This window comes from Rhinoraja longicauda, chromosome 25, assembly GCF_053455715.1.
Source record: "Rhinoraja longicauda isolate Sanriku21f chromosome 25, sRhiLon1.1, whole genome shotgun sequence".
Classification (NCBI taxonomy): Eukaryota; Metazoa; Chordata; class Chondrichthyes; order Rajiformes; family Arhynchobatidae; genus Rhinoraja; species Rhinoraja longicauda.
In genome coordinates, this window is record NC_135977.1 from 21,838,417 (window position 1) to 21,865,906 (window position 27,490).

At 37.8% G+C, this 27,490-nt stretch overlaps 1 protein-coding gene across 6 annotated transcripts in view; it reads right to left on the reverse strand.

Moving 5' to 3' along the window:
- Window positions 1-27,490, reverse strand: part of LOC144605940 (calcium/calmodulin-dependent protein kinase kinase 2-like) — a 68,287-nt gene that overhangs the window by 11,289 nt on the left and 29,508 nt on the right. For 2 of the 6 annotated variants that reach the window (XM_078421636.1, XM_078421637.1), the window contains 12 exons: window positions 27,159-27,292; window positions 24,687-24,723; window positions 22,406-22,427; window positions 19,733-19,821; window positions 17,861-18,060; window positions 16,841-16,894; window positions 16,640-16,713; window positions 16,331-16,418; window positions 14,599-14,727; window positions 13,674-13,771; window positions 11,985-12,035; window positions 3,965-6,100 (listed from right to left, as the gene is read on the reverse strand). In XM_078421636.1, the coding sequence (XP_078277762.1) occupies window positions 6,028-6,100; window positions 11,985-12,035; window positions 13,674-13,771; window positions 14,599-14,727; window positions 16,331-16,418; window positions 16,640-16,713; window positions 16,841-16,894; window positions 17,861-18,060; window positions 19,733-19,821; window positions 22,406-22,427; window positions 24,687-24,723; window positions 27,159-27,292 (1,049 nt within the window). In that variant the 3' untranslated portion in view covers window positions 3,965-6,027. Of the gene's footprint in view, window positions 1-3,964; window positions 6,101-11,984; window positions 12,036-13,673; window positions 13,772-14,598; window positions 14,728-16,330; window positions 16,419-16,639; window positions 16,714-16,840; window positions 16,895-17,860; window positions 18,061-19,732; window positions 19,822-22,405; window positions 22,428-24,686; window positions 24,724-27,158; window positions 27,293-27,490 lie in introns of those variants that run through there. The other 4 variants (XM_078421634.1, XM_078421632.1, XM_078421633.1 and 1 more) reach the window with 4 other exon arrangements.

The following is a 27,490-nucleotide window of genomic DNA, read 5'->3' on the forward strand; positions in this document are numbered from 1 at the left end:
TCTCCCTAGATCCTCTGACCCCTAGTACATCTGGGAGATTGTTTGTGTCTTCCTTAGTGAAGACTGATCCGAAGTACCTGTTCAACTCTTCTGCCATTTCCTTGTACCCATAATAATTTCACTCGTTTCGGCCTTGAAGGGACCCACAGTTGTCTTTACTAATCTTTTTCTTTGGAATTAAATGATCCTGCATCTTCTGGATTATGCGCAGAAATTCCCACCATTGCTGTTAGGATCCTTTTCCAGTCGACCTTGGCCAGCTCCTCTCTCATGCCTTCATAGTCCCCTTTGTTCAACTGAAACTTGAGAGGGAGAAGGTTAAATCGGAAGTCTCAGTGTTGCAGTTGAACAAAGGGGACTACGAGGCATGAGAGAGGAGCTGGCCAAGGTCGACTGGAAAGGGATCCTAGCAGGAATGACGGTGGAACAGCAATGGCAGGAAATTCTGGGCATAATCCGGAAGATGCAGGATCATTTCATTCCAAAGCAAAAGAAAGATTCTAAGGGGAGTAGGAGGCAATCCGTGGCTGACAAGGGAAGTTAGGGATGGAATAAAACTAAAAGAAAAGATGTATAAAACAGCAAAGAGTAGTGGGAAGCCAGAGGATTGGGAAACTTTCAAAGGACAACAGAAGGTAACAAAACGGGCAATACGGGGTGAAAAGGTGAAGTACGAGGGAAGCTGGCCAAGAATATAAAGGACAGTGAAAGCTTCTTTAGATATGTTAAGAGAAAAAGATTAGTAAAGACAAATGTGGTCTCTTGAAGGCAGACACGGGTGAAATTATTATGGGTAACAAGGAAATGGCAGCAGAGTTGAACAGGTACTTTGAATCTGTCTTCACGAAGGAAAACGCAATCTCCCAGATGTACTAGAGGACAGAGGATCTAGGGGGATAGAGGAACTGAAAGAAATTTGCATTAGGTGAAAATTGTATTGGGAAGACTGATGGGACTTAAGGTTAATAAATCCTCTGGGCCTGATGGTCTGCATCCCAGGGTACTCAGGGAGGGCTCTAGAAATAGTGGATGCATTGTTGATCATTTTCCAATGTTCAATAGATTCAGGATCAGTTCTTGTGGATTGGAGGATAGCTAATGTTATCCCACTTTTCAAGAAAGGAGCGAGAGAGAAAACGGGGAATTACAGTCCAGTTAGCCTGACATCGGTGATGGGGAAGATGCTGGAGTCAATTATTAAAGAGGTAATAATGGTACATTTGTCAAAGAATAAGTCCAAGTCAGCATGGATTTATGAAAGGGAAATCATGCTTGACTAATCTTTGGGAATTTTTTGAGGATATGACAAGCAAAATGGATGAAGGGGAGCCAATGGATGTAGCGTATTTAGCCTTTCAGAAAGTCTTTGATAAAGTCCCACACGGGAGATTGGTGAGCAAAATAAGAGCACATAGTATTGGGGGTAGGGTGTTGACATGGATAGAGAATTGGTTGGCAAACTGGAAGCAGAGTAGGAGTAAACGGGTCCTTTTCAGAATGGCAGGCAGTGGCGAGTGGAGTGCCGCAAGGCTCGGTGTTGGGGCCGCAACTGTTTACCATATATATTGATGATTTGGATGAAGTAATTAGAAGTAACACTAGCAAGTTTGCAGATGACACAACGCTGGATGGCAGTGTGAACTGCGAAGAGGATATTAGGAGGCTGCAGGGTGACCTGGACAGGTTGAGTGAGTGGGCAGATGCAGTATAATGTAGATAAATGTGAGGTTATCCACTTTGGCGGCAAAAACGAGGCAGATTATTATCCCAATGCTGTCAGGTTAGGTAAGGGGGAAGTGCAGCAAGACCTGGGTGTCCTTGTACACCAGTCACTGAAAGTTGGCGTGCAGGTACAGCAGGCAGTGAAGAAAGCTAATGGCATGTTGGCCTTCATAACAAGAGGATTTCAGTATAGGAGGAAAGAGGTTCTTCTGCAGTTTTCTCCTGCATCTATTTTCTATGTTTCTATGTAACACTGACACTTCTCATTTAACCTTCTCCCTCTCAAATTGCAGATTAAAACTAATCATATTATCGTCACTACCTCCAAGCGGTTCCTTTACCTTGAGTTCCCTTATTAAATCTGGTTCATATGACAACACTAAATCCAGAATTGCCTTCTCTCTGGTAGGCTCCAGTACAGGCTGCTCTAAAAATCCATCTCGGAGGCACTCTACAAAACTCCCTTTCTTGGGGTCCAGAACCAACCTGATTTTCCCAGTCTACCTGCATAATGAAATCCCCCATAACCACAGTGGCATTACCTTTGTTACATGCTGGTTTTAACTCCTGCTGCAATTTACACCCTATATCTGCTACTGTTTGGGGGCCATTAGATAACTCCCATTAGTGTCTACTTCCCTTTACAAATTCCTCAACTCTATCTGCAGTGCCTCTACATTGTCAGTTCCTATGTCACCCCTCACCAACAGAGCTACCCCACCTCCTCTGCTCACCTGCCTGTCCTTTCTGTAGGACGTACAACCCTGAATATTCAGTTCCCAGTCCCGATCCTCCTGCAGCCCTGTATCTGTAATCCCCACAATGTCATATCTACCAATCTCTGAGCCACAAGCTCATCGACTTTATTTCTTATACTTTGTGCATTCATATATAATACTTTTAATCTATTACTCATCTCACCTTTCTCATAGATTCTAATTACACTTGGCCATACCCTCCTATCCCTTCGTGAGCTTTCTGTCCTGTTAATTCTGGGGTCTTTCTTAACTTTTCCTATACCCTCTTTCCCTTTAACTCCATCCTTGTCTATCCCATTTGACACCCCCACCCCCCCCCCCCACTATTTAGTTTCAAACCACCCGTGCAGCAGTGGCAAACCTGCCTGCCAGAATGCTGGTCCTCCGCCTGTTGAGGTGCAACCCTTCCCTTTTGTACAATTCATCCTTGTCCCAAAACAGATCCCTGTGGTCTAAGAATCTAAATCCCTTGCCCCTGCATCAGCTCCACAGCCACACATTCAGATCCAGCGGTGTCCCTGACCACCCACATCCTGCAAACATCACACTGACTCAGCTTACCTGTCATTTCCGTACAGCGTCTCACCCTCTCCAACTTTTGGCGTAGTCTCCTTGCTGAAGACACGCAAGCTAAAGACTCGCACTTTTCTCACAAGGCACTTCCCTCGACAAGGCCACTTCCCTCGACAAGGCCACTTCCCTCGACAAGGCCACTCCCCTAGAGCAAGCCTTGCTTATATTGCCTGTTAAATTGACTAATTAGATAACTTACCAATTACCTCCCAAGGCAAGTCACCTCAACAAGGCAGCTCAGCTACAGCTGCACTTTATCTGTTCCCTAATCAACTACTTTCACGCAAATTTGTAAATTGCTCGAACCTGGGTGTTTGGCACTCTTTATAAATCTTTTTTCCCTCTGACTCACCTACTTCCAGCCAATACTCGCTCTCGCTGCTTCTCTCTGACCTTCATGGAAAACACCCGAACTCGGCCTTTGGCGCTGTTTTTAAATCTTCTAAAATGATTTGGCAGCTTAAACACAATTCTGTTACCAAGAGCTTCAAATCATTGTGTTTTATACTTGGACACTTTCCAGGAGTGGACAAAGCCTACAGTAGTCAGTTTCCTTAATTTGTTTAACAGCTTAATTTCTTTGCTCCTTACTTGCACAGTCATCAGAAATTTGTAATTTCCCACATAATATATTGATTGGAACATCATTAAAGGCTGCTGCTGTTGAAGAACGCAATCACCATCAGCTTCGCAGGTTACCATTGATAAAGATTAGTTTAAAAGTTGTTTTATAGGTGGTTACAGTGAAAACAATTATGTTTACTGCTCAAGTGGACAGGTTAGTTGAATGGCTTGCTTTTGTGTTGTGATTTCTATTTTTTTCACTAAACTAATTATCTGCCCTTCAATATTTCAAAAACATGTTTTGGGAGCTGCAGATTTATTTAAAAATATTACAAAATATCAAAAACCATAATAAATGTATTTGTGGCTGAAAACATCAATTTATTATGTAAATAATATGATTTTCTTACAACTACTAAATCTATTTTAATGAATAAAACTGAAGATATTCCTTATCGACATTAAACATTCACTTATCTGCAGTCCATCACACAATTTTCCATATTTATATAATTTCATTATGCAACTTAATTAAATTGAAGTAACAGTGCCCCCCAGTTCCAAAAATAACATCCATATTGTAAGACATTAAGATAAGCGGTTTAATTAAAATTAATCTATACATATAAATTCAAAGCCTTTGAGAATGAAATTTCAAATACGAGTAGGGAACATCATGTATGAATAATACTGATATTAAATATGGTTGTTTTCATAAATACATAATACAGATAATATTTGGCCATTTGTATAAAACATCAGCATATAGTTGTAGTAAATATACATTATATTTGGCAAAATACCAGAAATATTGCAGCAATATCATAACTAACTTTTACATGAACACTTAAAAACTGTAAATATCACAAAAGGATCGAAGGCCACTATGTCCTTTGTTCTCAAAATGCTAAAAGATATTTCATCAACAACTTGCACTTACACAATGACTTTAAATCAATAAATTGCTTCAAGGTAATTGGACACAAGCTAACAGTCGCGAATAAGGACATATTAGGATAAGTAGCTAAAAGAGGTAGGTTTTAAAGAGTATCTTAAAGCAGTGGATAGGTTTCGCTGAAACTTACATTTCAAACTGTTACATCGATAGCAAAATATGTTTCTACATTATGCCCACTATTCATCATTCATTGATAAAGTAATAAACTTAGTTTCTAATTAAATACAATGCACACTGCATCAAATTCATATGACCATTTACACGGAAGCATCATTCTCCCCGTGCATGTATTTCAAGGTTTCAAGGTCAGTTTATTGTCACACGCACCAAATAAGGTACAGTGAAACTTACAACATTGAATCTATTATTGTGTATTATGGAAAGATCTGTGCCCACACTACAACATATTGAACAGAATTCACACTGAGAAACTCACATCAAAAATAGAGCATCTGTTCCTTGCTTTTCAATGATTAATGATGCATATTGCACATCATAGAACAGGTACTTGCCCTCTGGGAAAACATTATTAAGAAATCATAGCACTTTGTTTTCTTGCAATAATTATATCTTCCCCGAAAAGGGGGAAGGTTCGATCATTGAAATGCTTAGAGGAAACACACAACCAAGAAGAGGCAACGTTTACAGCCAGCTTTATAACATTATATGTTTTCTAACCATGGGTAAAATAAGAGTGAAATACGAGTGAAAGAGTGTTACATTAATAGCCACACTATATAAAAATGAATAATTTCAAAAATAACAAGCAACTCAGTCTACCATGGATCTAGCATTTCCATGGAGAATTACGTTATTTATGATAATTAGTATTAAAACTTGTCTTCACTATACTTTTTATTAAGCTAAATAATGTTTAGTAAACTACATAGCCTATACAAACTAATGGAATAGTACAAAATTAAACTGCCAATAATGTGCATTATTCTTGATATTATAATGGATTTAACTGACATATTACATTGTAAATACTATTTTAAAAGTTAAAAGCAGACTTTTACATTAAGCAAATACTGTAAACATTTTGCAATATGCATTCTGATTGATATCATGATGTGAAAAATCACTAATTATCTACAATTTCCTCTTAAAGGTGAAATTCTGGGCCCCAAATGCCTTTAAGAAACATGTACCACAAATATAAAATTGTTTACTTATTAAAATGTTAAGACCAATCCAACATCTGTACTCATACACCAACTACCTCCATGCCTTAAAAATGAATACATCAGTATCTTAAGCAATTGTGTGTTTCAAAGAATTTCCATGCAAAAGCGCAAAATACATTAAACTTACTGAGTTAATTATGCAACTGGTAAGTTACATCTTAGGAAATATTATACTGATGTATTCATTTGGCTTCTAACACCACAGCAGCTGATTATTTTTTGGGAACCCAATGAAACATGCATATGTCCTTTATTGCATATAATCTCATGGCAAAACTTCATCCTCTCCAACTTCTGGCAGTTCAGAATTCTTCATACTATCTCCACTACTTTGTTTTCTGTTGAAATAAAATATACATCCTGTTCAGCTTGGAACAAAGGCATCAATTGGGATCTGATCTCTATTTTAAATACATGTTGTTAATTTTTGATCCCAAGGTAAAGAACCTAATAAAGTGCAGAATTACCAAGTAGTTGTCGATGAAAGCTAACAGAGAATGTTTTAAATTGCATGTTATAAACATTGTAAATTGCATCTATGTATTGCCTAAAATATTGTACAATGTTTTATTTGCATTCGTTGTATGATATCTCCCATATACCACCATTTAGAACAACATTTGACATGTGTAGTTGACATACGAACTATAACCCAGTGAATTAACCCAAAGCACTTTAAAACAGTGCTACAAATAAACATTTGACCAAAAGCAGATGTTTTCTGTGCAATAACAAAGAAATAACAGAAAGACATAAGAAGAGAATTCCAGAGGTGAAGGCATTAGGGCAAATAGGGGATTGAAGAAATCAAGCATACACCAGAGGTCAAAAAAGAATATTGGAGAGTTGTCAGGCCAGATAACATTACAAAGATGGAAAGATATATTATAGACAGACTCAAACACAAAAATTAGAAAATTCAAAATGAGGCAATGTAATCAATAAACACAGGGATTATGTGCAGCCTGGCAATATTTTTTTAACTATGGTTAAAATAAGCGTGATATATACGTGTTACATTAATAGCTAACTCTATAAAAGTAAAAATTAGTTGCTTGAATTAAAAATTATGTAATAGCTTAAAGTTGCAAGAATATTGGAATATGAGGCAAAAGATAAAGGTCCGTATCAGAACATCAATGGCAGATTGACTGAAAACCATCAGAGATGGATGATGATGTAAAGATGAATGTTAATGGTGATTCACCCGTTACATATATTTTTAATTAAAGTTTGATTATATGGTTTGATCACTTTGTTGTTATATTTAATACAATATACGTCAAAAGAATGTGGAGCTCCTATGATGTATAGAGGGATATTGTGGTAACAGCCTGGACTTACTGCAATATCTTATGAGATCATAAGACGTGGGACCAGAATGTTTTGTAATCTACATAAATGATCTGGATGTTAACGTACAGGGCATGATCAGCAAGTTTGCAGATGACACAAAGGTAGGGGGGGTGGTGAATAGCGAGGAAGGGATCTGCAAGCTGCAGGAAGATATAGATGAGATGGTCAGATGGGCGGAGCAGTGGCAGATGGAATTTAATCCTGAAAAGTGCGAGGTGATGCACTTTGGCAGAAATAACTTGGAGAGGGAGTACACCATGAATGGAAGGACCCTAGGGAAGACAAGGGTACAGAGGGACCTTAGAGTACAGGTACACAAGTCCTTGAAGGCAGCAGGACAGGTGGACAGGGTGGTCAAAAAGGCATATGGGTTACTGGCCTTCATTAGCCGGGGCATCGAATATAAAAGTAGGGGGGTAATGATGGAATTGTACAGAACACTGGTGAGGCCACAGCTGGAGTATTGTGTACAGTTCTGGTCACCACATTATAGAAAGGATGTGATAGCTTTGGAGAGGGTGCAGAGGAGATTCACCAGGATGCTGCCAGGGATGAAGGGCCTTGGCTATGAGGAGAGACTGAGCAGACTGGGGTTGTTTTCCCTGGAGCAGAGAAGGCTGAGAGGGGACATGATCGAGGTGTACAAGATCATGAGGGGCATAGATAAGGTAGATGGCGGGGAACTTCTTCCACTGGTGGAAGGTTCAACAACGAGGGGACATAGATACAGGGTAAGGGGAGGGAGGTTTCGGGGGATGTGAGAAAGAACTTTTTCACCCAGAGGGTGGTTGGAGTCTGGAACTCACTCCCTGGGGTGGTGATGGAGGTGGGAACACTCACAGTGTTTAAGAGGCATTTGGATGGGCACTTGAAATGCTACAACATTCAGGGCTACGGTCCAAATGCGGGAAAATGGGATTAAAATTAGACTGTGTTTGGTAACGGGCGGCGCGGACACGATGGGCCGAAGGGCCTCTTTCTGTGCTGTAGGACTCTATGACTCTATTTAGGCCATTCGGCCCATCGAGATTGTTCCGTCATTTGATTGTGACTGATCTATTTTTCACTCTCAACCCCATTCTCCTGCATTCTCCTCATTACCTTTGATGCCCTGACTAATCAACAACCGGTCAATCTCTCCTTTAAAAAATACCCAGTGACTTGGGCTCCACCTCCATCTGTGGTAATAAATTCCACAGATTCACCACCCTCTACCTAAAGAAATTCCTCCACATCTCCTTTCTATAATGATATTGAATTCTATTCTATAATGATTTTTCTTCTTCAAATTCAAATAAAATAAGATAAAGCAAAATTTATCAGTAAAACAAAATGAGATAGTTTGCAATGAAATGGCAAATGAATACATTTTTGGACATTAGATAATTTACTGCATTTTATTGAAAGCCCATATATTTTTGTCAAATTCCAAGTTTTTACCCCTTTTATTTAAATCACTGTTTGATTTAAATCACTGTTTGTTACCTAGAAATACCTAGAAATATATAAAAGATACAATGTTCAATCTATACATCCTAATTCAGCCAACTAATTCAAGCCAATGTTTGTTCACAATCTTTAATTCTATTTACTGATAGTGTTGTCATTTCTCTTCAATGCCCTTTTTCTTTGTTCACCATGCAATCCAATCTTGAAGTTTATAGGTTCTTCAAGTCATCTTCCTTGAGATTTCTACATCAACACTTTCCAACATTTCTCGGAATTCTTCCCCTTAATATTGCACTACCTTTTATTAATTTGCAATGAATTTTTATGAAGCAAGGATTTACAAAACTTGGCTTGGTTAGAGTATTAATTCAGATTACTTGGCACGCACAACCTAAAAGAAAAACATCGTAGACAATGTGACAAGGCGAGTTGAACAATACAATTGACATCATCACCGAAAATGAATTAAAGAGTTATAGGTTAAACTTCGGACACTTTGTACAGCTGCTTTATCTCTTTGTATGTTAATGTAGATAAATAAAACCTTCCCCACATGATCAAACTATTATGTTCAGTAGACATAATACATTTATTGAACAGAAATTCTAATTCACTTCACTTCATGCAGGGTTTGAATTTGCCAGTAACACTAGATTTGTACATAGATTGAAGTGTAAACTCTACAATATGTCAAGAATATGTGACAGACAACATGTGACAAGAACACAAAACACAACTATATTCTTGATGTCTTGCAAACTCATCTAATTTGTGTACGATAATAAAAAATTTCTTCACATTAAATGATATTTTGAACATTTAACTAAACATTGTTTTTTCACTGTTCCTATAATAATAATAATAATATTCATTTATTGTCATTGCAACGAGTACAACGAAATTAAAAAATAGCCAATCCTGACGGTGCGTACAAACATATATGCAATAAATGCAAAAACAAATAAATACATAAATACAATTAAATACAATTATATTAAGTACAAGATTTTTTAACGGTGTTGCCTAGTGCAAAGGTAGTGTTCAGTTCTCGTATGGCCCTGGGGTAAAAACTGTTCTTAAGTCTGTTTGTTCGGGATTTGATCGACCTGAAACGTCGACCAGAGGGCAGATGAACAAACAGACGGTGGCCGGGGTGGGATGGATCTTTTATTATTTTGCCTGCTCTACTGAGGCAGCGTAGGCTGAACAGGTACTCCAGGGAGGGCAATTAACTTGCACCATTTCTCTCCCACCCGCTGCCATTGTACTGTAACTGTATTTAGCGTTTGTACATGAACCGTTTGTACATTTTATGGGTAAACATTTTGGCGAACAGGAAAGCTGGACATATTGGCATCAGCAGAATTAAGAGTGGTGGACAGATAAATCACATTGCAGTGATCCCTATAGCAAATAATGATACATTTCTGTGCTTTATTCATCATTAAAAGAATGTTCATTCAATTCACCATGCAATAAATCCACAATATTATTTGGGATATAGCGAAATGATAAATGGAATAAAATAATTTCTAAAGATACAGCTTGAAATAGGCCCACCAAGGCGACACCGACCATCGATCACTATTCACACTGGTTCTATGTTTTCACACTAGTTCTATGTTATCCCACTTTCGCATCCACTCCCGGCAGTCTCGGGATAATTTAGAGGCCAATTAACCGACAAACTCACATGTCTTTGGGATGTGGGAGAAAACAGGAGCACCTGGTCCTTTCCATATACAAAGGATATACCGATCGATACTTAAACATTGAATAACATCGACAGGCTGTGATCAAGTACCATGCTGATAAGTGACGCAGGCATACACACATAAAAATGGGACATTGTTAAAACATTTTCTTTGATAAACAAGAAAACTGGCATCACATGGCAAAAAAACCCATCCGTCATTTAACATTTAATCTCTTTTACTTAATCAAATACAAATCATGAAACTTATTACTTGTCTTTGATGTTGATTAGAAAACAAATTTACCAAATAAAATGGAGGAAGAAATGGAAATAATGAAAATTTCTCCTGGTTTCATTGAAAAATTCTGAATTCTTTATGGGAACTCTGCTCAACAATGAATTTACATTGTACTCCCTAAGTACAGCAAGTTGCAAGAATGGTGAATCTGACTAAATGACAGATCTGGCTTAACTGATTTTTTTTATTGAACTTGATTACTGGCAAAATACAAACTTGTGCATGCAAGCAATAAGCACCATGCTATCAACACTGTGGCGGTGACAGGATATTTGTTGAATACCTCTCAAATTTGCAAGCATGCTTTAGGAAGCATCATGCAGGCAAACAAAAGTATATTACTTAATCTTCAGAAATAACTGCCCTCTTAAATAATGTGTGATCCATTTCAATAGAAGGATAATAAACATTTCTATGTTGATGAATTTAAAAGGTTGCATCGTTTGGCGTTTTGGGCCACTGTTGTCTAGCAAAAAGCAGCTAACCACCATGGGTACCAGTGGTAACATTTAACCATAATGCACTAATTTTAATTGTGAACATGCAGTATAACGTATACATATAAAGTATGGGTAAATATACTTCATGTAGATTTAATTTAAAACTCTATGTCAGTAACTACCATTATTCAGTTTTGTTTTAGATTAGAGATACAGCATGGAAACAAGCCCTTCGGCCCACCAAGTCCACGCTAACCACTGATCACCTGTTCACGAGTTCTGTTATCTCACATTCTCGTCCACTCCCTACAAATTAAGGGTAATTGTACAAATGTTTCAAAATGGCCTTTATTAAAATCTGACAATGTGCACTTTAACCTCGTGATTTTTTCTATTACAAATCTCAAATTGTGGAGTACAGAGGCAAATAAATAAAATGGGTCTTTGTCCCAAACATTATGGAGGGCACTGTATATGAGACAGTTCAGTGGCATGCATACTTCTTAACTCCTATTTTGCAATGTTTTAATTATACTGACTTAGGGGCTAACAGGCTCTTTGGTCTCAAAGCTAAATTTATATAAAATCAGAACACTGGGTTCTGTTGAGACCTTTAGTTAGGGACGTATGTAAATTAATACAAAATCTGATATAAACTTTGTGGATGGTACAATGTGCTCCACTGTACACATTTAAGCTGTTGTGAAATACAAAGTGTGACATGCATGCATATAGTCAATGTCAAATGCAAATATTGTGGAAATAATATTTTTTATACAAGAGAATACATGATGTGACTATTTGAATTTTAAATGAAGAGAATTCTTTACTTAACCCGTAAAAAATTCAAAAGGGAAATAATGATCCATTCGAATACCCTTTACGGTCTTGGTTCACACATTATGGCAGAAAACATGTTGCAATTAAAGTTACTGGTTGCATGAAATAACTCGTAGACTTGTAGACTCAAATTAAGTGTTTACCTTTGACTACTATGCAAGTAGCAGTATTTCACATTTCCTGCCTTGTTTCTTCTGGAAATTAGGGGAAAGTTTACACAAGAATAAACAAGCATTTGAAAACTATACTTTCATTTCTATATTGAATTTGTGAACAATATTTAACACTCCTGTGACAGCAGCATTGTAAATTAATAATCAAGGATGTTAAACCACAATATTTTTGATTATATCAATATTTTCTTGAGAAGGTGCAGTCCTGGAGTGGCTCAGCAGGTCTGTATATTCTTTTGTAAGCCAGCATCTACAGTTTCTTGTGTCTATAATATATATCTTTTTGTGTGATCGAGCTTCAGAGGAATTGTTTCTATTATATGTAATAACAGCTAACCACCTGATCAAAGACCAGAGAAATAGGGAATCTCACCACACAAGGTGCTGTTTTATGAGCCTTAAATTACACATGACTTTAACAAAAGGTACAGAAAATTTGCAGTAAGAAAGTAAATCTATGCTAACACCACAGACAAACAATGCTTACAAAACCGGAACCTAAATGGCACTGTGCTGATTGCCACATAATTGGAGGGTGAGTTGCTGATGAAAACAAGGTCACTTTAAAAAGGCTTGAACTCTAAAAAATCGTAATAAACTTTATGTTGCCAATTTAAATAGATACCAATGAAATTACAGAAGTAAAACATTGAATGTGCACAATCATTTTCAGTCTTGATGACTGCAGATCTAAGCTGCATAAAATAGTATTAAATATGATTTTCATTTTCAACAGATATTACAAAATTCATTACACATATGAAATACAAAAGCTATCTTAATTTCTGCAGTTCCTAGAAATAAAATTTAATACAGAGAACAGTTGTAAGAATTTGTAGTTGGGACATCAACAATGTTCCTAGCATACGCACCGTTCTGCTTACAGTGCTGAGTGTTCCCATTTGAGTGTTCCCATATTGAAGTTATAACTTGGGTGCATTCGGCATTCTTACCCAAATAATTTGCAAAGAGTAATACACATGGTCAGTACTTGAATAACAAGTCTATTTCGCCAGATCTGTTAGAGAACTGAATCTTATTGCTGACTATTATTTTGCAGACAAGTCTAAAGAGCAGCCTCTCCTAATACTCCCCACACCGTCCATCAGGTTCTATTTCACCCTTCTCTCTCACCTTTATAGACTGGTTATTCTCCCTCCACATCTTCAGCACTGTTTGCTGTGTCTCGACTCAAAGTGACAACCATCCCTTTGCGTCCACAGATGCTGTTTGAGCCGTTGAATTCCAGTAGTTGTTCTTGTGTTGTGCAGAGGTCCATGACAAGTAGAGGGATGTTGTCAATGTCCTGAGCAGTAGCCTGGAAGACACTGTATCTGGATGCATGGCCACCTTCTAACCACTTCTTTGAGGTTAGAAATATGGTTGCAGCAGATTTCAATTACATTTTCCTTTATTAGCTTCTGTTGTTGTTGAACTTCAAAGGACATTTGATCCCTCAACATCTTCCCTGATATAACTTCCTCCTTAGAGCCCTACTCTCCCTTTTTTCTCCAAGAAGAAATCCCTGCAATCTATCTAATGTGGAAGCAACTGGTTTGGCGTACTTGTGCATATGACAATATACTCAACTTGCCTAGAAACTTAAAACAATTAATAACAGTAACGTCTAGTTACTATTAAAAGTAACTGTCTACTTACACAAGGCTTCCTGACGCAGTCATAGGTCGTTCCTCTCTCTTGTTTACCTCAAAAGGATTCCCAAAGGAACGTTTTCGTAGCATTGTTTTAACGAGAATCTGTAGAAAAAGCAACAATTTTGTAAATCTGCAATCTGTAACAAACTGAAATTCAGTCACTTCATGCTCTGGAAAGCATAATTAAACATGTTCTAGATAACTCAGGCTGTCGATTTACATGACGGGTAATTTACTTTCGGTGTTTACGTTTAAACAGTACTAACAAAACTTTATATAAAACAATATAGCAAAACTTTAGCAATACAATGTAGAAAAAAATACCATTAAAGTTTGTGAATTTATTTCCAAGCGTCATTAATTTACTTTCCCATCCACAATTTTCTACTTTAATTACAAGATGCAGGTGTAGAAAAAGGAATTACATAATGCATGCAAGTTTGAAACAATCACACAATATTATTGAATTTCTTGAATAAAAAAGTATGAAATTAATCTAGGGCAAGAGCAACTATCTTCTGCGAATGTGTTGGCTGATGCTTACCTAAATTATTCAGTGAAACTAAGGATTGTACAATTCTTTGGAACCTTCATCTTTGGAAATATGGCCAATTTAGGAATAATAGTCTACAGGGCAAAGCCTTGCAGGTGACAATGATTATAAAAGAACCATGGATCCACATTTGGCCAATGGGTTAATGGTACACTAAAGTGAAGAATTTTTATTAGTGCATCCCAGAAAGTACTGAACTTTACAAAGGGCATTTTGGAGATTTACATGACAGTTGGATTAATAAATAAAGATGTTTCTAAGACTTGAAGACTCTTACCAAGCACATCCAATACAGCCATTATCTGCACGGACAATATTTATTGGACATGTAATGATTTACTTTGTGACTTGTTAAATTAATGTAATAATCTCTTACCACTGTTGCTAGACTTGGAATATGTCTGACTGAATTCTCAACCTCCTCTTCAGTTACTTCAATTAGTACACAATTCTCATCCTCTGTAGGAAGTGCTTCAGCACCATGTCTTGTCACCCATGGATGCAACTGCAAGTTAACAGAAACAAACACAAAAATAAGCTCTTCAGTGTACTCTTACACATTCACTGTAATGTCACAGTATTAATTGGTCACCTTTTCTTATACAAACATTAAATTGGAAATAGTTTAGTTTTTACAGTTATACAAATTTGACTTTTGGGCTAGTGGGCTGGAAGTAGAGTGTTTTTTCTCTGATTAAACCAGCTTATCTGCTTCACATCCCATGAATGCCAATGCTCCACATTGAACTGACAATTATCTCTCTCCTCCATGTTCCCTATTCTCCAAAACACCATAATACCCGAACACCAAAAGTCCGTGCTGCCCTTGTTTCGCATTTTCCCAAGCATACCTTCACTAATATCGGATGTAGAGAAATCTGTCACCAAAGGTTAGGGCCTTGTGAAGCAGTAGGCCATGAATGCCACTATGTTTTACTGGTCCCTTTCAGTTAGCCCAAGTATTCTTTGAAAACATCTACTTATTTTCCTAAGCAGGGTTTGGAACGCTATGCTGCTAATTTAGCTGACTTCATCTTAGCTGACATAGTCTGTTTAACCCTTGCATTACAATCCCAACATTGTGGCATTTGGGATGTACAAAGGCAAGTACAAGACCACCATCACTTATTGGAGCCTTTGGCAGCATGCAAAGCCCTACCTCCAGGTGTCAAGGTTTTCAATATCCCCGAACATCTCAAATGTTCAGAAACATCCAAATCCTATTAAAAGTGAAATAAATAATTACTAACATTTAAACATGAGGAAGAATTTCTTAAGCCAGAGGGTGGTGAATCCGTTGGATTCATTGCCACAAACAGCTTTTGGGACCATGTCATAGGGTATTTTTAAAGCGGTGATTAATAGGTTCTTGATTTATAAGGCCATCAAAGGTTATGGGGAGAAGGCAGAAGAATGGGTTTGAAAGGAAAAAATAGATCAGCCATGATAAATGGTGGAGCAGACTTGATGGACCAAATGGCCTAATTCTGCTCTAACATCACCCATCCATGTTCTCCAGAGATGCTGGCTGACCTGCTGAGTTCCTCCAGCACTTCATGTCCATAAATATAAAACAAATTATTTGATCCCAGTAGCCAGACAATTCACAATCCAATGAATGAATGGGTTTATGACCATAAATTCTCCATGTTCTGAAGAATCTCCAGGGACAGTCCAGGTGTTAGAAAATGACCAGCTGACCCTGGTCAGTCAGTTCAGGACATGTTTATTCATAAGTGAATCCTATTTACTGGCAACTCACCTAAGAAGTGCACAAGTTCCTTGTGAAACTACCGGGGAAAAAAGCAAAATCCAAAATGCATCCCCACTTGAAATTACAAAATGACAATCTTGATTATCCATTTCATATTGATCCTCACTTTGACCTTTTCCTCCAATGATCAATGTGGAAATGCTGGGATGTCGTTCCATCATCTTCATGAATATCCTTCTCAACATGAAAATTCTGTGCATAGCGTATAGATTAACTGATAGATTAACAAATTTCTTCCATCTTACATCTTATAATATGGAGATGAATGGGCTGATAAAAAATATCAACAATGTATCTCCAGAATGATTGAAAATATAATATTTATCTACTTTACCTTGATTTGTGAAACTGTGATTCTTGTTTCTGGGTTTTTATCTAACATTTTAAAAATTAGATTCTTCACCTCTTCAGACAGTTCTGGCCTAGTTTGAAAAATTGAAAAATAACACTTAAATATTTATATTACGAGAAACCCCACTTTCCCCCTCAAATTATTACACTTGTCAACTCAAAGAAGCTTGCAAATAAAAATGACTGAATGAGAATAAGAAGTTTGATCAAGTGAGAAATAGTAAAATTCACAAATTATGTTAGAAAAAAAAGTTAAATTGTATAAAAAAGTATAGATTTGACAAATACTTACTGCACAGGAAATTCCACAGGGTGGTTCTTAATTTTTTTATGCAGACTTAATATCTGATCATCCATAAAGGGGCACTGTCATAAAAACAGAACTTTATCATTTTCACGTCCATTCTCTTACAGCCTGGTTTGCGGCCATTAATATAAAGGTGTTAAATTACGCAGCTTTATTGTAACTGCTGCATTCATTATTTTTACTTACTTGCCCCACAACAAAACAGTATAGTGTGACACCCATCGCCCAAACATCCAAAGCCTAATTAGAGAAATCAGAATTAATCGGAATCCAAATGCATTACAACATGCTGCAGCTGTGAAACTAAAATCTGAAGAAAATATCTTGAAAAAGTTCACTGCACATAAAACATAACAATATACGTTCAAATGTAGAAAGGTCCAATGTTGATTTTCCCAACAATGAAAATTTCAAAGGAAACGTGTTTCCGTTGTAGAATTTCCACCAGTAATTCTTTCCCTCCATTTTGTATTGTTATCATATTGTTAATACATTGTTATTTTTTCTCCTCAAGACCATTAGACTTTCCCTCAAAATCAAGGATAAAATTTGTATTTTGTGCATCATTATGATATAATAACTTGCATAACTTTTTCTACAATGATATTGTTTTAAATGTATTTTAAACATTTTTCTCAACATAAAAATAAGCATTGGGAAAGGAAAGGGTTGCCCACTAAAATAGATGGGTTACAAATTATGACTATGATCTGAAAAAAGATAGATTTAGATTTAGTGATACAGCGCGGAAACAGGCCCTTCGGCCCACCGAGTCCGCACCGCCCAGCGATTCCCGCACATTAACACTATCCTACACACACTAGGGACAATTTTTACATTTACCCAGTCAATTAACCTACATACCTGTACGTCTTTGGAGTGTGGGAGGAAACCGAAGATCTCGGAGAAAACCCACGCAGGTCACGGGGAGAACGTACAAACTCCGTACAGATGGCGCCCATAGTCAGGATCGAACCTGAGTCACCGGCGTTGCATTTGCTGTAAGGCAGCAACTCTACAGTTGCGCCACCGTGCCGACAGGTAAAATTGTCATACTTTTTGCAAAAACCGACTCAATGAGAGAATTAAAATTCAGTTCTAACATGAAATTTCAATCTAAATAGCAAAAATGTAGGAATTTCAGATAAAAGTATGTTGAAGGATATTTTTTGTTTGCAGAGAAAGTGAAATTTACTTTTTTGTTACCTTGCCATGAAAATTCCTCCTGGATTCTAAAATGGTCTCTGGGGCCATAAACGCAGGAGTGCCCACACTGCTGGACAGAAGAGCATCTGTTCCTTCAAACTGATTGCTAACCCCAAAGTCAGCTATTTTGATGTGGCCATCTTCTCCAACCAAGAGATTGGAAGGTTTAATGTCACGATGAATAATCTTTTGATAGTGCACTGCAGAAACACACACAAATAACTACAGAACATACTTCATTTAAATTTATCTCAATTATTTTCATTGTGTTAATTATCTGGGCAGCAGCATGTCTCAGGGCAGGAGGGACAGGGTAATGCTCCCCTATGAGGTAATTAAATATCAATGATTGGGGATGATCAGCCATGATCACAATGAATGGCGGTGCTGGCTCGAAGGGCCGAATGGCCTCCTCCTGCACCTATTTTCAATGTTTCTATGTCTATGTTTCTATCAAGCAGCAGCAAACCTCAGTGTCAAATTTAGTGAGTAATTCTAAGCATATTACAAATGCCAATTGGGGAAAACTATTATTAGAATAAAGTTCTGAAACATTCAGGTCAGATAGCTTTAGTGAAGAGATCAACAGTTAATGTTTCAGGTTAGTGATCCTTCAGAGAAAATTATAGGGTTTTAAGGTCAGAGAAAGGAGGAAGGAAAGGGAAGAGGTATGGGCAAGTGTATATGGTTGGAGTTATTATTATTTTGGTGAACTCTGACCTCACAAATTTCAGGTAATCTGCAATTCTAGATTGTTAATTTCACATTCAAACAGCCATAATCTTACTCTTCTGGTAATTTCTGATAACTATACTTCACCTATTTCCACTTCCTCCAAATTCTCCCTTTTGTTATTCATCAATCCCCCTTTCTTCCTGCACTGTGAACATATTTTTGTTTTACCCTGCCTTTTGCTTTATCTCAACCTTACTTTCTGTTCTCTCCTTACCCCACCTCTTTCCCTGTTTCTTAAAATCTCTTTATCTCCATCCCCATTTTTGATATTTTAGGCCGCTTAAACGAAAAATGTTCTTTAGTTTATCCAGCTCGAAATGCTGCAGAATTATTGAATAACTGTGTTTTGCCTAATATTAAAGTATGATTTTGGGGAAGATTGCTTCTACTAACTTCCCACTTCTAGTTTCCAATCTCACCATCCCTCAAGGAGGAAGTGTTATTTTGGACAACTTTCATATATCTCTTAATTACAGACAGCAAAGACCCAGGGAAAAGTTCATAGAAACATAGAAAATAGGTGCAGGAGTAGGCCATTTGGCCCTTCGAGCCTGCACCGCCATTCAATATGATCATGGCTGATCATCCAACTCAGTATCCTGTACCTGCCTTCCCTCCATACCCCCTGATCCCTTTAGCCACAAGGGCCACATCTAACTCCCTCTTAAATACAGCCAATGAACTGGCCTCAACTACCTTCTGTGGCAGAGAATTCCACAGATTCACCACTCTCTGTGTGAAAAAAAACGTTATCATCTCGGTTCTAAAAGACTTCCCCCTTATTCTTAAACTGTGACCCCTTGTTCAGGACTTCCCCAACATCGGGAACAATCTTCCTGCATCTAGCCTGTCCAACCCCTTAAGAATTTTGTAAGTTTCTCTAAGATCCCCCCTCAATCTTCTAAATTCCAGCGAGTACAAGCCGAGTCTATCCAGTCTTTCTTCATATGAAAGTCCTGCCATCCCAGGAATCAATCTGGCCTGTTTCAGCAGCTAACATCCAAGGAATTGCACATGATAGAGCAAATCTAGTCAGAGGGAATGAAAAAGGGCAATTAACACCGTCAGCTAGGACATTTCATTTTTGTTCAACCCACCCTCTTCAGAGGCATGCAAAGGAGTAAATCATGCACTTACAGAATTCAATTCCCATAGTCAAATCCTGAAAGTAGAATCGTGCTTGTTTTTCTGTCAAGGGTTTATCAGTTGGAATTTCCATCACAGGGCTGAAACAACACGTTATCAATTGAAAACAAGTAGGTTGGTCTGGAGTACCAACATTAATAAGGGCCGCTAACAAATGGAGACAATACATTTTTAATAAATGCAATGAAACGAGGAAAAATTAGACACTTGTCACTTGACTAGATGGATAAAAACAGAATGAGGAAATCATTAACCACCAATGACATTTCTGGTTATCACAAAATGCTGGAGTAACTATGATATTCCTGGACTCTGTATACAGGTTGAAGAACCATACTGACTCAAGTCAGGATGTGTGGTGTGAACAAAACTTGATTACACAATACAATCATTTATACTTCCTTTCCACAGCCACTATTTTTAATTTATTAGAACTCTGAAGACAGATGTTTTGTTTCTTGTTAACCAGCTATTCTTCTACCCAAGATAGACACAAAAAGCTGGAGTACCTCAGCGGGACAGGTAACATCTCTGGAGAGAAGGAATGGGGTGACGTTTTGGGTCGAGACCCTTCTTCAGACTGGTTCGGGATAATGGAAATGAGAGATATAGATGTGATGTGGAAAGATAAAGAACAATGAATAAAAGATATGCAAAAAAGTAACGATGATAAAGGAAACAGGCCATTGTTAGCTGTTTGTTGGGTGAAAACAAGAAGCTTGTGATTTGGGTGGGGGAGGGATAGAGAGGGAATGTCGAGGCTACCTGAAATGACAGAAATCAATAGTCATACCACTGGGCTGTAAGCTGCCCAAGCGAAATATGAGATACTGTTCCTCCAATTTGCATTTAGTCTCACTCTGACAATGGAGGAGACCTAGGATAGAAAGGTCTGTGTGGGAATGGGAAGGAGAATTTAAGTGTTTGGCAACTGGGAAATCAGGTAGGTTCAGGCTGGCTGAGCGAAGGTGTTCAGTGGAACGATCGCCCAGTCTACGTTTGATTTTGTCGATGTATTAGAGTCCTCATCTTGAACAATGGATACAGTAAATGAGGTTGGAGGAGGTGCAAGTGAACCTTTGCCTAACCTGAAAGAACTGTCGAGGTCCCTGGACAGAGTCAAGGGAGGAGGTATAGGGACAGGTGTTGAATCTTCTGTGTTTGCAGGGGAAGGTGCCTAGGGAGGGGATGGTTTGGGTGGGAAGGGATGAGTTAACCAGGGAGTTGCGGAGGGAACGGTCTCTGCAGAAGGCGGAAAGGGGTGGAGATGAGAATATGTGGCTAGTGGTGGGATCCCATTGGAGGTGGCGGAAATTTCGGAGGATTATTTGTTGTATGTGACGGCTGATGGGATGGAAGGTAAGGACTAAGGGACTCTGTCTCTGTTGCGACCAGGGGAGGGGGAGCAAAGGCGGAGCACTGAGGAGACACAAGTGAGGGCATCATCTATGATGGGAGAAGGGAATCCCTTTTCCCTAAAGAATGAGGACATCTTGGATGTCCTGGTATGGAACACCTCATCTTGGGCGCAGATGCAGCGTAGATGGAGGAATTGGGAGTAGGGGATAGAGTCTTTGCAGGAAGCAGGGTGGGAAGAATTGCCCATAACAATATGTTACCAACTATTTGTTTACTGCAGAATTATTCAGTATAATGTCTTAGCAAGTATCTTCTGGTATCTAGACTGAAAAACACCCTTAAGTATAAAGAGGAGATCACAAAGGGATATAGATAGGTTAAGTGAGTGGTCAAAGATCCTGGAAATGGATTATAATGTGCAGAAATGTGAAATTGTTTTGGGACAAAAAGTGGGAAAAACAGCAACATTGTCTTTGGGGGAGATTCATGAAGAGCATTGGTTTGATAATGATTATTACTTTAGATTATGAGCTTTAAGAGAGCTCCCCCTCCGCTCCCCCCACTCACCATCAACAACACCACAATCATATCTGTGGAGTCATTTAAGTTCCTTTGAACCATCATCTCTAGGGACCTTAAATGGGAGGCCACCGTCGACTCCACAGTCAAAAAGGCCCAACAGAGGATGTACTTCCTGCGGCAGCTGAGAAAACACAATCTGCTGCAGGTAATGATGGTCCAGTTTTATACTGCCACCATAGAGTCTGTCCTCACCTTCTCCATCATGGTCTGGTTTGACTCAGCCACCAAGCATGACATCCGGAGGCTGCAACGCATTATTCAATTAGCCGAGAAGGTTGTTGGCTACAACCTTCCCCCCCCCCCCCCCCTCGACGAACTGTACACTGCAAGGGCCAGGAAGCGAGTGGGTAAGATCATCCCTGACCCCTCTCACCCTGGCCACAAACTCCTTGAAGCACTTCTCTCTGCAAGGCGACTCCGGACTGTCAAAGCCGCCACAGCCAGACATAAAAACAGTTTTTTTTCCCACGAGCAGTAGCTCTACTCAACAACCAAAAGTCTGTAGCTTTTTTTTGCTTGGGTATTTTATTTCATTCCTCACATGTTTAAATTATAAGGTTTTATTCTTAATTGTTTACTGTATATCGTGATGTTACTTGCGAGCAAAACACCAAGGCAAATTCCTTGTGTGTAAACATACTTGGCTAATAAAATTTATTCCATTGAATTACAGCACTATTTGGATTTGGCAGAAACTTTAAAGAATAAAAGAAAAATACTTACCCTTGTTTCACTAATTCAAAGACTGAAAAAGAAATAACAGTTTATATTTATGTGCCTTGGTCACATAAAAGCAGGTTATTGCTATATTTTTATGATGGTACCTTATTTTTATGTGATTTACATCAGCAATGTATATTTGTCAAATTCATTTTCACTTGTTTACATACATTATATCCATGATAAAACATTTGCAAAGAATCCACAGCCCAGATATCCTAAATTCAATTGGCGGCATTCTTTTAAGAGTGTCCAACTTGAATTCAACTCAGCCACATTTATGGATTTACTTCATTTAAGTGGTCAAGTAAAACTACCAACCAGTGACTAGTACTTGCTCTGAAAGTGTGTTCCTCTGCCAGTTTCAGAAACAACTAAATATTGTCAATTCTTTGATTTGAAAAGATGGTCTGTATTTTATGAAATTTTCCACCTACCCCAGGATGACTGAAAAAATGCACGTCAAGTATTACTAAGGAAGACATCAGCATTTCCTCAGGTCTGCTTCTCTCTCACCCCCTTCACTGACCGACAAATATACCTTGCCCACCATAATATTTAACTGTTTCAATACTAATTCAATATTTAAGCTAGTGGTCTTACTCTTTTAACAAATCAAATATTGAAAAGGAAATACACATACATACACAGAACAAAATATGAGACAATATCCACTTTACACCCTTACTGCATTTTATTAAATTCCATACATATCAGAATCAGAATTCAGAATCAGAATCACAATTACCTTTATTGTCATCCCCAAAAAACAAGTCTTTTGGACGTGATTTCGTCACCCACAGTCCAACAGTAAGAGCAATAAAATAAGCAAATACACAACCACAAACCAACACAAAATTTAAAAAAAAGAAACATCCATCACAGTGAAATTATAAAAGGACTGGACAAGCTAGATGCAGGAAAAAATGTTCCCAATGTTGGGGGAGTCCAGAACCAGGGGCCACAGTCTAAGAATAATGGGGAGACAATTTTAAACTGAGGTGAGATGAAACTTTTTCACCCAGAGAGTTGTAAATTTGTGGAATTCTCTGCCACAGAAGGCAGTGGAGGCCAATTCACTGGATGAATTTAAAAGAGAGTTAGATAGAGCTCGAAGGGCTAGTGGAATCAAGGGATATGGGGAGAAGGCCGGCACAGGTTACTGATTGTGGATGATCAGCCATGATCACAATGAATGGCGGTGCTGGCTCGAAGAGCCAAATGGCCTCCTCCTGCACTTATTTTCTATGTTTCTATGAAAAGGATTGGTGTTTTTTTCTGAAATACTTTGAGACAATACAAATAATCTCCTTACATTTTTCCAGCATTATGAAATTTAGAAATGCAAGTAATTCTGCTATAACACGATAGTTGTGTTCCTAAGAAGACTAGTGTTATAGAAAATCATGTTATGATGACAATGCCGTTATTGGGGGAAAGTGGGTATGGGGCTGGAGGGTTTCAGCTTGCAATAACAAAGTTGTTGCTACCACAGGATTTTCAAAAAATAAGTATTTTTAATAGCTACAAGTGACCTTTGTTACTGCAAGCTAAAAATACAAAAGGCTGCATGTTAACAAAGTATAATTGCACAAGTCAATATTTTTACTTGGCTGAATGGAAGCAATTATGTCAATTTCAATGACCACCTATTGTGACACTGTGCTCTTCAGAGACAATAGTGTCAGATTACTGCAGGGAAGTTAGATGGAAAGTTTGTTTTCCCAAGACAGCTTTCTTTACTGCTTGTCTATTTCCAAAGTAACTTTCAAATGGTTCTCTAGTTTCCCATAGAAATCACATTAAAACTTCTGGTGATAGTTTCTGAGACTCCTTCCAATTCTATGCCCTGGCTCCCCATTGATAGCCTGCCACTGTCGAGAGTCATGAGACCATTTTTATCCATCTCTGCTAATCAGAGATGTGCAAAAACCATTAAAACAGCCATAATTTATTTTAACAATATTTATAAAGATGAAAAAGCAATTAGAAATAAAGTGTTAATAGTTAATTAAAAATATTGACAAACACTTTTACCCAAGATTATCAACCCATTTGTATTGACTAATGGTCACAAGATTTATATCGACCATGGCTGAGGATTAGGATGCAAAGTACATCGTAACCATTCTAAATTCATGGAGACAAATAACTGTTGATGCTAGTTTACCAAAGAAAATTCATGAACATTTGCTACTTACTAGATTTTTCAGATTGGACTATTTGTATGCTACTCTGGAATACATATTTTTTGAACTAATGGAAGGTTTTCATTAGAACGTACCCATATACAAATGGTCTTCACTGGGGTCATCAACTACCTGCAATGGAGGAGCAATTTCATTTAAGCATGCCTTTACTTAAACCAAGTCAAGGAAGCACACGGTAGGAACACACAGCCACAATTAAGAGAATATTCAAATCGTGGACCTGACTATAAAACATTTTGATCAGCATTTATTATCATTTTTAGCAATAAAATATTACAATGTTATTAGTGGACCCACTTGAATCCGTTTATATAATGTGGTGATTTGCTACAATTTTAATAGAAACTTAGAAACATAGAAAATAGGTGCAGGAGGAGGCCATTCGGCCCTTCTGTCATTTCAAAGGAAAGTTTAAAATTGATTACTTATTAAAGTTGTGAAACTGAAGTTGTAAGATCTGTTGCAGACAAATTTCCATCCCTAAAGAAATTGGTACCAATCTCAGTGCTTCAAGATCATTGTTATTGGTCACAAAATAATAAAATAGTTTTTTAAATACATTTATTAATGTTAGTTTCTGACAGATTGCTAATAAGGGAATATAATTTCCAAGTGATGCACTAGCGTCTCGTTTTTACCCTACAAACAGCTCCCAAATGGCCTGCTTCCTTTATCTTCATTATTTTTTTGCATATCTTCTATTCATTGTTCTTTATCTCTCCACACAATCATCTATATCTCTCATTTCCCTTATCCCTAACCAGTCTGAAGAAGGGCCTCAACCTGAAACGTCATGCATTCCTTCTCTCCAGAGATGCTGCCTGTCCCACTGAGTTACTCCAGCTTTTTGTGTCTATCTTCGGTTTAAACTACCATCTGCATTTCCTTCCTATGCATATAATTTCCCAGGCTGTCTTTGACTCAAGTTTATATCTGAAGTTTACTCAAGTTGACTCAAGTTCCCCGGCTCAAGTTTATATTCTTGGTTTTATTAGCCTTACCATTTAACATATTCAGCACATCTATTAAAAAAAAGTTATAGCTCAAAAACTGAATAATATTAAATGATATATGTAAGAACAAATAACTGTCCTGAAAAGAAACAAAAAAATAAATGATACCAAAACTAAACTGGTGATAAAAAGGTGATAAAAAGCTAAATCTGACATTAACTGCATCATTTTACTCCTGCTCACTTACACTTTTTGTTTGTTGTAATGTTCCCATCTACAAACAATTTGAACCCTCACTACACTCCAAATTTTTATAACTTGTTCAAACTGTATTAGAGCAAAATCAGATTGGGTAAGACTTTGGCAGTGAAGGCATTCTCTCACTTTCAGGATTATCTGGTCCAACCTGGGTTTATACTGCTGGTTTGATGCATCTCAGATTTTAATAATCTGAGCAGAAAGCAGGGCTATGAATGGCACACTAGAGAAGACATCATAAAAATACCCTGAAGGCGTTGATAGTTCTCAGGGTCTCAGAATGTTTCTGAATGCGACTTAAAAGTAAACGTTTAAATTATCTATTTTTTAAAAAATCAGTTAAAGCGCTTAAATCTTTCCAATAATTCGTGTAAAATAAAACAAGTAAAAAAAAGTATCTTGCCATCTTACTTTTCTCTTCCCCCCCCCCCCCCCCCCCCCCCCCCATGTTCTTACAATCCCCAGTGAAATTAATGGGCCACAGGCTCTTTTGTCAAATCTAATGCTGCAAGATCTGACAGCCAGATCCCCAGTGTAATCTCCAGAGCTCCACCAATGGACAATAGATAAGGCACAAAAACCATCACTGAGTAAATTCAGGATATCGTGTCACAAATGCAAATCCCCGACTTGCTGGCACCAACTTGTAGAATCGATGTCATTGTGCCAGCATACTCACAAATGCTGAATGTGTACAAACATATGATAGCATTATGACGATGCAATTTATAAATGACACTTGGACTCTACCATTTCATTTTTTTGCCAGTTATGTCATGAATAATTCCCTACTACTACGGTTTCCTTGTCATGCTATTATTAACCTTCTAATGCTATTATTCTCATGGAGACACAAGAAACTGTAGATGCTGGAATCTTGGGCAAAACAAAAGTTGAAACATCATCTGTCCTGATTGACGAGTTTCCCTAGCACTTTGTGTTTAGCTATTTTTCTCATGTTCTCCGGCAAACTTATTATTTAAAATAATTCTACCTCTGACCTGAAGGAGTCTCCAAGCTGCTTGGTTTTGATTTGACCGGCATAAAACCATATAAAGATAACATATTTTAGAGAATTTATAGCTTTATTTTTGAAGGAGCTAAAATGCTAAAACTTGGCAAAATTAGCTTATAATGCTGCAACCCTTTCGGTTTTATTTTTAAAAAGGATAAATAGTGCTTGCAATACAATATAGGATTTTGGGAATGGCTAAGGTAACAAATGATGTTGATGCAGATTTTAAAATAACCTGATAACCAATATTGTCTCCTCCAAAGACACTTTGGAGTGTCCCTAGTAGTTGAATAGCAGATAAGAGAAAAGTAAAAACTTACTTCAATTAGTTTGACCACATTTGGATGATCCAACTTTTTCAAAATGGCAATTTCTTGGTACACACAATCCAAAGGTCCTTTAATTTGCTCTGAGGTTTGTGGAACTGCTTTGGCACCTCTAGGTGGAGGACGACCTAATGAGCAGTAAAGAACTATTATTTACTTGGTAGCTCTATACCCATTTAAGTAGAAACAAGGAATTGCAAATGCTTGTTTACACAAAAGGTCACAAAATGCTAGCGGGTGTGGCAGCATCTGTGGAGAACATGGATAGGAGACATTTCAGGTTGGGACCCTTCTTCATTCTGAAAAAAAGTCCTGACCCAAAACAT